Source organism: Mastomys coucha, unplaced genomic scaffold (assembly GCF_008632895.1).
Source record: "Mastomys coucha isolate ucsf_1 unplaced genomic scaffold, UCSF_Mcou_1 pScaffold13, whole genome shotgun sequence".
Lineage (NCBI taxonomy): Eukaryota > Metazoa > Chordata > Mammalia > Rodentia > Muridae > Mastomys > Mastomys coucha.
Genome location: NW_022196895.1, coordinates 19,853,886 through 19,869,301, shown reverse-complemented (window position 1 = coordinate 19,869,301; position 15,416 = coordinate 19,853,886). Strand labels below are relative to the sequence as shown.

General features: G+C 38.9%; 1 protein-coding gene and 1 long non-coding RNA gene across 24 annotated transcripts in view; one reads left to right on the top strand and one right to left on the bottom strand.

The window, feature by feature from the left end:
* The window catches only part of Dtna (dystrobrevin alpha), a 342,328-nt gene that overhangs the window by 47,077 nt on the left and 279,835 nt on the right, over positions 1-15,416 (bottom strand). For 6 of the 22 annotated variants that reach the window (XM_031365098.1, XM_031365094.1, XM_031365102.1 and 3 more), the window contains 5 exons: positions 14,307-14,431; positions 11,412-11,420; positions 9,235-9,318; positions 1,631-1,708; positions 973-1,065 (listed from right to left, as the gene is read on the bottom strand). In XM_031365098.1, the coding sequence (XP_031220958.1) occupies positions 973-1,065; positions 1,631-1,708; positions 9,235-9,318; positions 11,412-11,420; positions 14,307-14,431 (389 nt within the window). Of the gene's footprint in view, positions 1-972; positions 1,066-1,630; positions 1,709-7,664; positions 7,933-9,234; positions 9,319-11,411; positions 11,421-14,306; positions 14,432-15,416 lie in introns of those variants that run through there. The other 16 variants (XM_031365100.1, XM_031365099.1, XM_031365111.1 and 13 more) reach the window with 5 other exon arrangements.
* The window catches only part of LOC116086911, a 6,321-nt gene continuing 1,377 nt past the window's right edge, over positions 10,473-15,416 (top strand). Inside the window, exons 1-3 of one of the 2 annotated variants that reach the window (XR_004117187.1) lie at positions 10,473-10,508; positions 11,287-11,380; positions 14,543-14,729. This is a non-coding gene — a long non-coding RNA (uncharacterized LOC116086911). Of the gene's footprint in view, positions 10,509-11,277; positions 11,381-14,542; positions 14,730-15,416 lie in introns of those variants that run through there. The other variant, XR_004117188.1, reaches the window with a different exon arrangement.

Genomic DNA, 15,416 nt, shown 5'->3' with positions numbered 1-15,416 from the left:
AAAAAAAAAAAAAAAAAAAAAAAAAAAAAGATGCTTTGCAATAAAGAAGAAGCAAGGAGCCTGCTGTGCTGAAGGTGTAAACCACATTAATGAGAACTGAACCCAAAGTCGCCCTTAGTGTTTATAACATCACGAAAACCACGGGTCCTCAGTTCAGAGATAATTGGAGATTTTAAGTAAAATTAAATTGTTGGCAAAGAATTGTTTTGATAAATATGTTTGTGCAACGGTAGTCCAAACTGAACTAAAACATACATATAGTGAAAATATACTCTGATTTTACTTTTATTCAAATTTCAATGAAATACTTACTATTTAAGTTAAAAAACTTTAATCAATCTCCCATGTCACAATAAAATGGAGAAAAAAACTTTGAAAATGTTTTTAATCTTAATGCTAGAGATGTGAAAATACTGGATTTATCTAAAATCAGCTTTAGGTCTTCTGTGACACGAAGACAGGTTTCATCAGGATGGCTGCTCCAATACATTTGTCAGTGAGAGAATCATTGAAAGATGGTGTCACAATGTTTTCGTTATCAAATGACTTAGGTTTTATGCTCACATAACCTTTTCTATGTTTTGCTCCTCGCTGAAATGAGTAAAGCATTGCTTCTCAGATCAGTGGAGACCTCCACATCCTGGAAATAAGAGCCACCTCCATCTTGTTGTAACATCTGGAAAAAGGACCTTCTGGTAGGCTCCTGATTCCCACGATTACCAGATGGTAACAGTCGTTACACTCGTTTTCACTTTAGCCAAGTCAAAGCAAGGATAAGATCTCTGCGATACAGTGGTGTGAAGGATCCAGGACAACACTAGAAAAGATTTGGTTAACTGACCTAGGAGAAACATTCCTGATTCACCTTTGGCTTGCAGCACCTTAGCTCCTGGCTAAGCCCGCTTGTCAGTAACCCAGGCTGTTCCTCTCTGGGGAGAGGCTAGCAGTCAAGTCTACCAGTGATGCACTAACCATGATGGGTTGTTCCGGAGCATGTTGACATAAAGCCCAATGAGAACATGTTCATCAGCTAGCCTGTCTGCCATGTTCAGGCTGTAATGTATCCTAAAACAAGGTAGAGGGAAAGAAGAATTGAGAGAGGTGGACAGAAACAAGCAGACATAGGAGGAATGAGTTTGTGGTAGGAAAAGCACACAGAGAACCAAGCAAGTAAAGGAAGACTAAATGTGATAATCTATGAAAAAATCCAAGCAAAACCCAGGTAAGGGAGCTTCAATCTACTAGCTTACAAAACATTAAGCATTTTTTTTTTTTTTTTTTTTTTTTAGGAAAAACGTTTGCATTCTTTAATCACAAAGACTAAGGAACTTTTCTGCATGGAAAACATACCAGAATGCATTACAGCAAAGATGAAATATCTTCTGGATATTTGGGTTATAAAATTAAATTATATAAATTACAAAAAATTAAAATAAAAGAAAAATGGTAGTAGAGAAAGTAATCACACAAGTGTGTGCACTTAGAATAAAGGCTTGTTGCTGTTAGTGAGTTACAAGACAGCTGCTATCTAGGTCAAACGGTCCTTCACATGCAAACCATTTACAGCAAGAGAAACTCCATCTTTAGTTGAGTTAGTTCAGGATCCCAGCACACTCTGGCTTGAACTTACCCTTTGCCTTTCAGAAAGGCTGGAGCAGCCCTAGCCAGCATTTTGTTCTGTTCTACTTCACTGTCCTTGGGAGGAGAGCTAGTTAATAAGATGGAAAAGCCAAGAAGAGCGTAAACACAGCGACGCATCAAGAATAGAAGCCAGCTTCACAAACTCCTGAGTCTAGATCCACACTGTGTGGACAGATGGCTTAGGATTTTGAAATGCTCAAGATATCTGCAGATTTCCACAGAGTTTATTTAAGAGAAGAAACCTATCTGGGACCAAAATAGCTACCATGAACTTAGAGTTGACCTCTGGTATTTGCTTAACAAGGAACACAGAACATATATTTCTCATGGCTAGACATCAGGAGAGCCTATCTAACACTTCTTTCAGGGTCTGATGGGGACATCCCAATAGTTCACAAAGTCCGACCAGCATTTAGATGCCTTTGAAGAAGTCTGCTTCTAGGAAGGAGAGAGAGCTCAGTTGTTAAAAAGCATGTCTGGCTCTTTCAGAGGGCCCAGGTTTGGTTCCCAACACCCACATCAGGCGGTTCACAGCTATCTGTGACATTAACTCTGGGAAATCTGGTTTCTCTTGCCTCTCTGGGTGCCTGCACACAGGTGATCATGTTCATACATGGGCACACACCCATATGTATAATTTAAAAAGAAGTTTGCTTTTCTGTGCTCCCTAAATTCTTCAGTTATCTTTTGAATACAAACTTGAGCATTACCTAAAGATGGCAGCCATATCAGATATGTTTCACTGTTCTCAATGATGTAAGTTACCTGCTCTTGGCTATGAAGCTACAAAGAAAAATTTCAGATAAAAAGAAATATAGTTCAGAGTATTTTTAATAATGCTGACATTTCTTAAATGAATATTAATGGATATCTAATGGGTAGATTAAAATAATTTGGCATTTTACATTTATTAAGAGGAAAGTTTTTGTTTAATTTAATTAAATGACAGTATTTAAGGTTTCAGTATGTTTTTTTTAAGAGGCCAACCACTTGTAATGTAGTTTATGTAATGGCGTGCTTAAAACTAAGTTCTCATGTTTGTGGAAAATACAAAATTAAACTCTCTGATTGTGTTTACAAGATTAGTTTCTGACTGGGTTTAAAAGATTCATTTTTTTTTGTGGATATGGTACTTTGGCTGCATCTATGTCTATTCACATTTATGCATTAGCCTCAAGGCCACAACCGTGTGGTTGTGAGCCACCATGTGGGTGCTAGGAACCAAACCCCAGTCCTGTGCAAGAACAGCCAATACTTTTAACTACTGACCCTTCTTTCTAGACAAATATTTAATAATTGGGATCCAAACTATGAGACATCATGATTTCTAGGAAGTTTTAAGTCATGTCTACATCATATATATATATACACCGCATACATAGGCATATGTCAATCCAAGCTATTACAAAACAATTAAAGTCATAGGAAAATGTACAGATTTTTAGGTTGTATCACAAATTGAGAGTCTAGCAGATAATCATGTTTGCCAAAGACATGATACTTTCACTCAGCCTGTTAAGAAAACATCCTTATTAAGTGTTGTCACTTTAAAAAAGGACAACTGCACATACATAAAATTGACTTTAAGAATAAATCAGAGAACGGGACTGAAAGTGATGTATGTGTACATCGTGGAATGATTAAATCAAGCTAATTAGCACGGCCATCATTTCAAAAGTTATTTTGTAATATTTAGAATGTACTACTCCAGCAACTTCAAAGTATGCAATGCATTATGATTATTAATGACTGTCGCCATGCCTGCAACAGATGTGACTTTAAAACTGATACATTAGATTAATGCTCTAGGAGAACCTGGTTTCCCTATGGTCTTAATGATATTTTTTCAAAATGTTGATCTTTACCCTCTAAACTGAGAGCCTCACATCAAGGCCAGAAATCACTTTGACTCTCTCTGCAGCTGGTGTTTGCTGTAATGTTCCACTCTTCCACCAAAACATCTCTCTGAACCTTGTCCCCTGAACCAAGTCCCCATAGGATCCTTATCAAATAATCTCAGTTTTCTCCCTTCTCATTGTTTCTCCAACCTTTCCTAGACACATCTGTTCCAAAACTGACCTCAGATGCTTACAAAGTCACTTACCACAGTGAGAGAAATATCAGTGAGTGATCATTTTGCACAAAATGAGTTCCCTGCCTGCTACCATTTCCTTGCTCTTTGACGGTCAGACTTTTATAGCATCATCTCCTTAAACTAAGGAACCAGTAGGCTAGTTAAATTATTCAGATATATCTTCTGATGCTGACTGCAAGATTAAAAACAAAGACCCAGTAGGGAAAACTAGTGGGTTTGGGAGCATCAAACACTTTCAAAATATTTCATATATAGTTAAAACTCTGTCATTAGTTTTGAAGGTTGACAGCCAGTGCCATGATTGTTACTTAATGAGAACATTTTTTTTGAGGTATCTTAAAGTGAAATTCAACACAAACACTTGTTGGAATTTGGTGAAACCTGAAATATGTGTTTTAAAACAACTATGCTTATGATGGAATAACCTATTAAGCTCTCATCAAGGAAATTTGTTTTTCTCTTATTGATATAGTGTCCAAGGATTGTTTTTTATCTTGTGGAATCTGAAATACATAATATCACGGTGTTTAGAATGAAAACAATATTTTAAACAATTGCAGAATTTTTTTAAAAAAAGCACAAATCTAATTTTATTAATTCTTAACTAACTGACAGAATTGGGGAATGCTTGTAAAGTCAGCTCCTTTGTCAAGGGATTTTCAACAGTGACAACCTGCTTCTCACTAATTTATTCAATAGTGATGAGATCATCAAGCTGACAAATTCACTAAGAAGAGCCCTCTTATCACTTTAGTTAAAAGAAAGTTTCTTGAAACATCCTATTTTTTTTCCTCCCTACATTTCAACAGCTCAAATATGAAACATAAAACTCTGGTATGTGCATCAAAATTATGCATTAAAATAGGTTAGTGTCTCAGCAGGGAGATTAGTTACCCATGGGGCTAGAGAGATAGTTCAGTAGTTAAAAATTTTTACTGCTCCTGTACACAACCTGGGTTCAGTTCTCAACACCCACATAGTACCTCACAATAGACTGTAACTACAGTTCCAGGGGATCTGATGCCCTCATTTAGCCTTCATGGGCATCTGCAAGTACATGATGCATATCAAATGACCCAGGCAAACACACATACACATGAATAAGACAAACAAACTTTAAAACAATTTACTACACATCAATTCAGGCTGGCATAATCGTAGCCATCACAGAAGAAGTATGAGTTCTGAGGCCAGACATGCTTGATGTCATCTGCTGTTTGTTCCCTAAGTTCCCTAAAGTTGTATTAATTGTATGTTTGTCAAGAGAGTCTATGGAGAAGTCTTCTGTGTACAGAACATGCTCAAGCACTAGTTAAAGCACACAGTAAGAGAAAAAATGTCAATGAAAGGAGACAGCCATGTCTTTAATGAAGTGCTAACATGTTTATATGGAAATCAGAACTTTGTTTGAAGACTATGTGAATTCTAGCTTATAACTGGATTGAGATAAAGATTACCTACAAATTGGTTATTTTATTTGTAGAACTTTATGCAATGAGCACAGGAATTGTGAAGATCCCAAGGAACTCATCAAGGCCCTACCAGGCATTGATTGATTAATTTGCCAGTTTATGTTACAGAAGATGACCGAGTTCTAATCTTAGGTAAACGTCAGCCATGGGAGGACTTTGCCTTTCAGAAGCAAAGGCTGAATTTGTTAACCACGTTGGATGAATGAACCACAGACTCCTATTACATAGTGTGATTCTTTTAAGTCACACTAAAGATAGGCCATTAAGTAAAGAATCGTTGTGTGAGCAGATGTGTTTGAAAAGAATCAGGCAGACACAGGGGTTAGTCACTTTTGACTGAAAACATAAGTCAGAGAACCAAATGACCAAAAAGTCAGGCAAGGGAAATGTCACATAAAGGTTGTCCCGCTGGGAAGAATCAGGACTTAGGAGGTGGTTGGGGTGTTACACAGTGGGTGCCCACAAAGGTACTTTTCACAGGTATTGCAGGGCTCCGTGCAATGTCAGTAATAAAAAATGGAAAATAAGTCATTAGACTGTACTAAAAACAGTATAAAATTTATATAAGCAGTTTTCTAACATTTAAAGAAGAAAAAGATCTAGTTAGGTGCCACACATAAATAGCCAGTGTTGATATTTTTGTGAATACCACCCCTTAAGAAGTTATAACTATGAAAATGCTTGTGAACTCTTCAAATCACGCTGTTAATATTGAAAGAAAAAGAAATTATCCATTCATACTTTTAAGTGGCATTGTGGCTAGGGAAGAAGATAGGCCGTAATTAAAGCCACTTATCTAACATAGGAACGAGGTAGGTAACTCTCATTTACACACCAAGCACAGGATTTGGTCAGATACTTAAGATTTTACATAGAAGGCATGATGCTGAAAGAGAAAGCTGACCTTGTGGAGCTATCCATTGTGGGCAGTGAAGGGGACAACGGGTCTTTGAGCCTGGAGTGTGGTCAGCCTTCATTTGCTGTCTTTGCAATAATGCTATACCATCTCTCATAAGCTTAGCTAGCACTGCTGACTTGCCACGCTCTTGTGTTGGTGTTAGACTTTCACCAATCCAGTCATGCTTCCATGTGCATTTATAAGAAAACAGTGTAGTTTAGGGATGTAGTTTATGGCCAGGAAAATGAATGAGGTGAACTGGTCCATGAGTTTGTTGTTTGACCCACTTTCAACCTAATTGCTAACTGTCATTGAATATAGATTTGTTCATATGACACACAGATGTTATGCCTGAAGACTTCCTAGGACCGAGGGTGAGTGCCTGCAATAATTCCATCTTCCTTTTGGCTAGTGGAAAAGGGAATTTAGTATTTAGTTGGAAAAGGATGTGACAACAGGGGATGCAACAGATGGTGACAGGACCAGAGCTCCACACTCATAAATCTGCATGAGGTAGATCACTAGAATGTCAAAGGACTTCAAGGACACATCCTAGTGCCTTTTGAAGATCAAAGTGGCAGGCTGGGAAAGGACCAGAGGAGGTGGTGCCAGGGGTTTGTAATGAGGTTCTTGTGGTGTTGATTTCAGTTTGTCCATGGCCTGACTCTTCGTTTTCAGATGGCTAAGATCCCTAAGTCACATTACAAATGACTGACAGCACAGGCTAAGTAAAATAGCCATATACATTTCTCTAAAACTGACTGGGACTATAAAGGAGCCCTTGGAATGTGATGGAAATAAGGTTCTAGCTATAAAAGGAGGAGAACTTTTAACCTATGCCTTTGGCATGATGTAGTTGCATCATCTTTGCTGTGTGTTGTGGTAAAGAAAGCAGAAGCTAGTCAATAGCAGCAGTGGCAAGTGGGAGAAATGAAGCATTATTAGCAGGAAGAAACTGGCTCCAAACTCCCTTCTTAACCATGAACCTGACTATCTTTCTTTGACAAGAAGATGGCCTGGGCTCAGTGGGACATCAAAGTTTTAAGACTTTTAGCTGCACTAAGGTCTAGTTGGAAGCTCTTGTTCTCGTCTTGCTCACTCAGTGATGGACTATTCCTCAAGGAATGAATTCAAGAGTTGTAGGAATTACCATCTAGGGTCTTGCAAATTATATATAATCCAGCATGGTATTCTTTATATACATATACCATATAATTAGCACAAAGCTATACAAGTTACAATATAGTAAGAAAGAAAAGGAAGGGCTGAGAAATCAGTTCAACCTTTCCTTGAAGACCCAGCATCTTCACTAGAAAGCTAAGGATTTCCATACTGGGGTAGAAACATCGGCTTTCTAGCAACTGTTTAACGTTTAATGGCTGCTATCTTTACAGACTCAGAATGGGAGCTACTGACAGTGCCCCAATGTTAAGCTTTCTGTATACAGTTTCTGGGTGAATGCTTAGCTGTGGGGCTAGATGCTCTCAACTGCTCAGGTGACCCGAGGGGTGTAGCTGGTGAAACCTTCCATGGACAGAGCGAGGCCCACTCAGAGAGGGTAGATGTTCAGTGTACACAGCTTTATTGAGCAGCACCCTAAAAACAGAAAGTAAAACCCAGTCTTGACAGTGGTAAGAACCACAAGTTTTATAGAAATCTGTGGTTCCCAGGGAACAAGACAAGAGGACTGAAAATGGGAAGAAAGGGAAGCAACCGAACTCTTGGTTAATAGAGGAAGCAGAAAAGCTCAGGGTGTTTAGAAATATTTTAGGGAACAGGAAGTCATGTTATCCATCTAGACGCATCCACCATAAGCGCCGTCCGAGCTGAAATGATATAAAATGACCTTCAGTAAGGATGGGGTCTGGCTCGATGTGGAGTTTGCAGAATGCAGAGCTTCCTAGAATGCACCGCATCTTTCTAAGCAGTGTATCAAGTTTTCACTAGATAGATGCATAGGTCTGTGTCTCCTATTGACTATAATTTCCTCTAAGAAAGATGGCTTTATGTGTTGATGGTTATGAAATGGATGGTCATGAGACGTTATGGAATGCCTACATCTCATTATTTTTCCATGCGTGTTCTGTGGTATAAATGTCTCATTGTTATGACAGATTTCACTTATATATTGCAGACTGTGGAGAAACATATTCTCTTTGTTCTGCTTATTGTAATTACAGAGAACTTTTTCATCTCAGCCTCCAGATGATGGGCATATGCAGAGATGCAAGTGAAAAGAAAGAAAGGTGGGCTTCATAAGTCTCACTTAAACCCTCTTTAGAATAATCCAGAACTTTGTGCAGGGAAGTTGGCACCTACTCATCCTCTCAGGGAAAGGAGAACCCTGCTGCAGGGCAGTTGGGGTCTAATGCTCAATTGCTTGGCTGTTTTCCTGACCCTTCTTGCTTTCTCATGAGTCTTTCCAGGAATTCACAAAATAACTCACTGGTTTTGATTTGTGGTATTTCATCAAATGAACCAAAGCACATCTCAAGCCCTGTGTGTTCCTAACACTAATACTCAAAGGAGTACACGGGTCTCCTGTTCGTTGAGTACATGGGGTGGATTTTGTGCAAAAAGATGAGACACATAACCACATCTTTGAAAGGTTCTTGGTATTATCCATGCAACTATTTATATGGAAACTGTATTCTAGGTCTGGTCTTTAGCCCTGGCTCTAGGAACTTTGGAGATGACTCAGAAGAATATTCGCTTATATCTGAGTCTTAAATAATAAGTCATTTTAGATCCTATGATAATACGCCATCACATCATGAAATTCCAATGCCATGCTCCCCCAGGCCATTCTAAGGGCCAGAAACATAATTTTATTTAGTCAAACAGAAAACATATATGTAAGTGGTAAAATGAAAACATACCCCAGATTCTTACTGCAGGGGAGGATATAATGAAGACTTCCAGAAGTTACATAAACTTCAAGAGCTAACCCAGCCCTCTGCATATGTCCATGTGAGGAAAACTGAGACCATCCGTGGTCACTTACAAACTTGTTTTCAATAATGTTGATGACACCCCATACTTGGCTTACAGCAGGTTGTTTTTCTCACTATAGGATCAAGCTTATTCAGGAAGGGAAGTCTTATTTAGTGACAGGGTTGGGGACTTACCTCCTGGTGATGAAAGGACTTCCTGAGGAGGGAACAGAGTGGGAGAAGAGTGTGTCATTCATACTGGTTACAGGTCTTGGAGGCCTGAAAGAAAATAATGTACACAGAAAGTTAAGGCCAAGTTCCAGATTAACACTTTCCACCATGTGTGGAGGAAAAGCCCGACATCCTCAGGAAAGCTTCTACATGCCAACGGAATTATTCTGTTGGTATAAGGTGACGATTCTTCAGGAACAGAGGTTTAGTTAGCACAAGGAAGAGTAGGGAGCATTTTCCCATGAGCCTTGAGCCTTGAGGGTTGTGGATTCATATTTCTGAGCAGACCAAGGATTCTGAAAGTTCCTTGTGCTCCTCAGGATGATGGCCCTTTTTAATATGATGATTCAAAAGGGCACACACCAAAAGAAAGTCACATCTGGTCTTATTTGTCCTCTGTCTGCACACACAGGCAATGACACAGTGTACCATGAGTCCCTTTCCTGCTCTTTGGCTGATCCGGGTTATGGGGTGTCATTATAATAACAGGAGTGAGGGAAAATAGTGAGCAGTGTTCCTCAGAATGCCATGGCCCTATACTCCATACGCATTGAGTCTGCCTTCCTCTGTTTTATCTCCATTACCATGTATGTCTCACATCAGATAAAACCATAGAGCCCAGAAAATCCCTATCTCATTCCCTAGACATTTTTGTTTTTTTTTTAAGGTTAATGTAAGATGTTAAATAATAATTTACAACACAGAAGATAAAGGACATAATGGGGCATCGTTCATAGAGAGAGAAAATATTAATTAATTAATTTTTTACTTATTTACTTATTTAAGATAGGCTCTTGTATAGCCTAGGCTAGCCTCGAACTCACTATGCTACTGAGAATGACCTTACATTTCCGATTCTCCCATGTTCACCTCCTGTATGCTGGGATCACACGCATGTACCACGACACTAGGTTCATGTGGTGCTAAGAATCCATTTTGGCTTTGTGCATGCCAGCCAAGCACTCTACTGACTGAGTTGCATTTCAAGCTCCAAGAGGAAATTTTAGTTTTACTATAATTCTACATTTGAAATTGACAGTGTAGAATTTTTGGAGGTGAGACTTAAGTTGCAGTAATCTAAGGAGTTGATTGACAGTTAGCTAATGTAAATGCATACATTAACCTAAGTTACTTTTGGATTTTTGCTTTTAACAGCAAAGAGTGGACTTGCCCATCCTGTTTGATGTGAAGATTTGAAAATCAGCACTGGCTGTGAAAATCACTGAAGCTTCTTCCTGGTATCTGTAGCCATACTCCATTCTAAGATTTTGTGTAGTGCGTCGCTTCTTGTATGAGATCAGAATATCAGATTCAGTATGTCGTTCACTCTGTATATATCAACCAGAGTTCAGCAAACAATCTCAGGATTTTGGATTACTCACCTAGGACGCATCTTAGTGACAAGGGAACAATATAAGAGTAGTTAAAACTAATTGTGCTTTAATGTAAATAACTTAATTTTACAGGAGGGATGATCATTGCATCTAAATGTCCTCTGTAATTAGGAAGGCACACTAGATTTGAAACAGCAGTCAGGGTGAATAATGTTCACCGTAGCTTTGCAAAAAGTTGGAAATTGACCCCACATTTTTTGCTTTATTTTGACAAAAGGAAAAAAAAAACCCTTCCCATTTTTTTCTCCATATCTAGGAGGTGCAAGGCAAATGAATTGAGAACAATTTTCAAGTAGCCTGGCCAATTTTCTTTATTGAAACTGGTCACCACAAAACAAAAATTGGGGTTTCTTAGCAAATTGATTCTGATTAAGGAGTACAAATCAACACATGGACCTTGAAGCCAAAAATGGAAGCTTTGAGGCTAACTCAAGTCCCCACCTTCCTCCATCACTAAATGGCAAGTTACCTTCCTTCGTACCATGTAAATGTGCTCATCCTTAATAAAATGAAACAGCCCCACGTGAGCAACGACTCTCAGAGGCAACATGCAAATAATTTTTTTCTGTATAAATCTTAGCAGAGAACTTATAAAAACCTAACCCTGACTTTCTCCTCAAAGGTTCAGCTCAAGGCAAGATTAGCTGCCAACTAGCCTTCTGCGGTCCACCTGCTTTCAGTCTCACAATTACTTATCATTGGGATTGTTAATTTATGTAAGTATGTGGGGGGGCATTCATCACTTACCAAGTATCACTTTTGGCAGCAAGGAAGTGGAACAGAAGAGACACTGTTAATTACGGCAACATTTACAAGCACACGATAGTTACGCACAGGCTGACATACCAAAATGCCACCGACTGCTCATCTCCACAGAAGAACTACTTCATCGTGACGACAGTGTCATTTCTCTACACGTACACAAAATCCCCCTGGCTCTTGAAGGCCAGAGCATTCCTCTGTGATGTTCCATTTCTATATGCAAGTGTGCTTGTGCTTGTACTTGAGTTAGCAGGTACCACAACCTGATTTGTGGCTGCTGTTGTTCTTTTGTGAGACAGGGTCTCACTATGTAACCCTGGCTAGGCTGGAACTTGCTACATAGTCTAGCTGGCCTCGATCTCATAGGGATCTACCTGTCTCTGCCTCCTGTGTGCCACCCCACGTGGCTATTTAAACGTTCCATGGATTCAGTCTCTCTTTCCTCTAAGGCTTCTTGAGAAACGTTTATTTAGTTACACAGCCATATCGCTGTCATGTTTTTGCCATTTTCCAGAGATAGAAGTTGGAGCTTTAAATAGTCTTGATGAAAATATTTTCTAACTAATTTGTTATGTATGCTTAAGCATAAGCCATGAGGTTTTTTGCCTCAGTTTACACTTACAGACCTTATAATGACTTTTCTTTGCTCATGACTGGATCCACCTTTTAGGAAAGGAACAGCGGGTTTTAACACAAGCACGGCAGGATGCGTCCTAAAGAGGACACTATTACATTGCACACACGGGCTTGCTAACACAGACAAGTTCCATATCACACGAGGACATGCAGTTAGGTTCTCATTAATACTCACTTTATGTGGTTTTCCCTAAATAGTAACTTTGAAAATTTGATAGTAATTTATAAATCAATACACTTTTCATATTAAAAAAAAAACAAATGCTTTATTTTGAGTTTGTGCTGCAATTCTCAGTTCTTCAACCTCTAGGACACTCAGTGCATGACATAACACACCCAGTAACACTCCTGATCCATAACCTCTACCTGTGAGTTTACTGTGCGAATGAATAGGTGGTGCACTGGGATATTTATGTACTGGCAGATGTATATAAACACATGTAAAAGCACTGAAAAGATGAGGTTTGTACCACAGTTAAGGAAATAATTTGTAAATTACTTCAATATGGTCTATTTTAGAGAATAAAAAGTAACAAAAATCATCCATACTGCTTATGTTTTTTTGTACTATGGCCATAGTCCTTTTTCTGTTTTTTAAAAAATATATTTTATTAATAATTTTTATTTTGTATGTATGAGTGTTTGTCTACATGTGTGTAAGTATACACATGCATGCCTGGTGCCTGGCCTGAAGTGGTAATTATGTCCCCTGGAGCTGAGTTATTTACAGCAGTTGTGAGCTGCTGGGTACGTACTGGAGCCAAACTTGGTCCTCTTTAGGGCAGTCAGTGCTCTTAACTGCCCTGTCACCTCTCCAGCCTTGTTGCTGTTTTAAGCCAAATTTGGAAATAATACATTGGGAGCACTAAGTGTGCAGGGAGGTAATAGTATTTGATATTTATTAAAGTGTTCACTCTTATTTTCATTGTATAGTGCTTGATAAAAAACTTGTGATGACAGAACCTGCTACTAAATGCCATATATTTTATAAAGCACGTTAAAATAATGTATAGACACATATATACACATACACACATGTATACACATGTGTACATACACATATACATATACACACATACACACATGTATACACATGTGTACAAACACATGTACATACACACATTTACATACATAATATACATACACATACACATACACACTAATATACACAGGCATACACACAAACACACACATACATATATGTACACACATATACATATGCACATATACATATACATACAGACTAATATACACATACATGTAAAGATATATACATATGCACACAGACATACATACATGCACATACATGTAATATTAATATACACATACATGTAAAGACATACACATATGTACACACATACACATATGCATACACACATACATATAAACACATACACATATATGTATACAGACATACATACACAAAGTCTCAAGTGCTGACTGTACCAGGCCCTGGGCTGGGAAAGTTTGGTGGGACTCCTGTGACTCACTCTTCTGTGGCAGCACCCTCCTCACTCTGCTCGTACTGCAGTAGTGAGTGGAAAGTAAGTCTCAGCAGAATTCATGCAGCACACACTTGGCTGACCTTGTGCTTCATCATGGACAGCTTGGATGTTGTGCCTCTTTGGTGATGCCAAGGGCAACCATAGACTTTAGCTAACAGCTCATGTGCAGTATCACTATAAACCGTTGTCCCCCTGGGATACTTCCTTGTTAGTATACTCTTGGTTTATTTATTAGAGCATGATTTAAAAAACAAAGAAGTTAAAAGGTAAGTTAGCCACATTCTACAGAGTGGTTTATATATTGGTTTTGTGGGTGTTTGGCCTATGTCACCATTATCTTGCTTTTATACTTAAAGAAATTAAAGCTGACAAGGATGTGTATGGGTGTGTACACACGTGTGCATGTATGCATGTACATCTCTCTGTGTGTGCCCTCCTCTCTCCCTCTCCCCCCTTTCTCTCTGTGTGCATGTGTGTATGGGATGAAAATAGAAGGGGAACAGCAAGAAGGGTAAAGGTATAGAGGAAGGTCATGGGGGTTAGATAAGAACAAAGAGCAATGATATAAATGTGAAGTTTACAATGAGTCTCATTTCTTTATATGCTAACCACAAAAAAAGAATAAAAGAGTAAATAAAACTTGGTCCCTGACAAATGATGTGAAATTGTCTTTGTAGGAAGGCTCCAGACACATGTGAGTGAAGGATATCACATCTTAGTCTGGGCCAGAGATACTCACACGATGTGAGCCAAGTTGAGTGGTTTTTCAGGCTGGTCTGGGAACATGGGGTGCAAAGGTTCACGGCTTGAAGCACAGCTCAGGGACTTGCTTAATGCATTCGTTAGCTTCTTAGCAGGTGATTTCTAGAAAGAGAATAATAACAGCCTTGATCATATATTTTAATAGATGACTTTAAAATTTTTACTAATAGCTGCATATTCATTCATTCATTTCTTGATCCATTTCATTTATAGATAACCTCTGTTTTGAGTGCCTGCCCTCCAAGTCAGGAAATTTGTGAGAGGCTGTGATTGCATGCTGGAACAAGCCACCAGTTTACCCATCCCCTGCTGCAGAGTCCCTGAATGCAAGGACTAATTGTGTGGGGAAATGCATTGAGGTTTAGGGGACCACTAAAACTTTCTGGAAAAATTTCAAGAGGTAAGAGGAAGGAGCTGAGAATCCATTTGAGAGAGGGAAGACAGGAGATAACCAAATTCCTATTGGATAGATAGATGTTTGTGCATGTCTCCTCAGGAAGTCACACAGCATTTGTGTGTATAAAAATATCTATTATCGGGGCTGGAGAGATGGCTCAGTGGGTAAGAGCATCAACTGCTCTTCCGAAGATCCTGAGTTCAAATCCCAGCAACCACATGGTGGCTTACAACCATCTGTAATGAGATCTGACGCCCTCTTCTGGTGTGTCCGAAGACAGCTACAGTGTACTTACATATAATAAATAAGTAAATCTTTTAAAAATTCTATCAAGTTATCCTTTACACAATGCCCCCATGAATGGTTCGCCTATATAATAACTCAAACTCATGCAACTTTGCACTCTTGTGATTGAATCAATTTAAGTAGCTCAGTTGGCCTAGCAGATGGCACAGCCAACAGCAGCTGATCCAGGCGCAAACCAATAACTGCATGAGGCAGCATGGGAAGGGAACTTGGAGTTTAATTGAGGTTGATCACAAAATGGTGAGTCACACCAACAGTAAGCGACTCCTCTGCAGCATGTGCAAGCGCCACGTGCCACTGTCACATGAGTGTGCACAGGTCACTTTGCCAAGTCACAGTATGAAAAGATGGTTTTAAAACTATAAATTCCCCTTGCCACCCCCT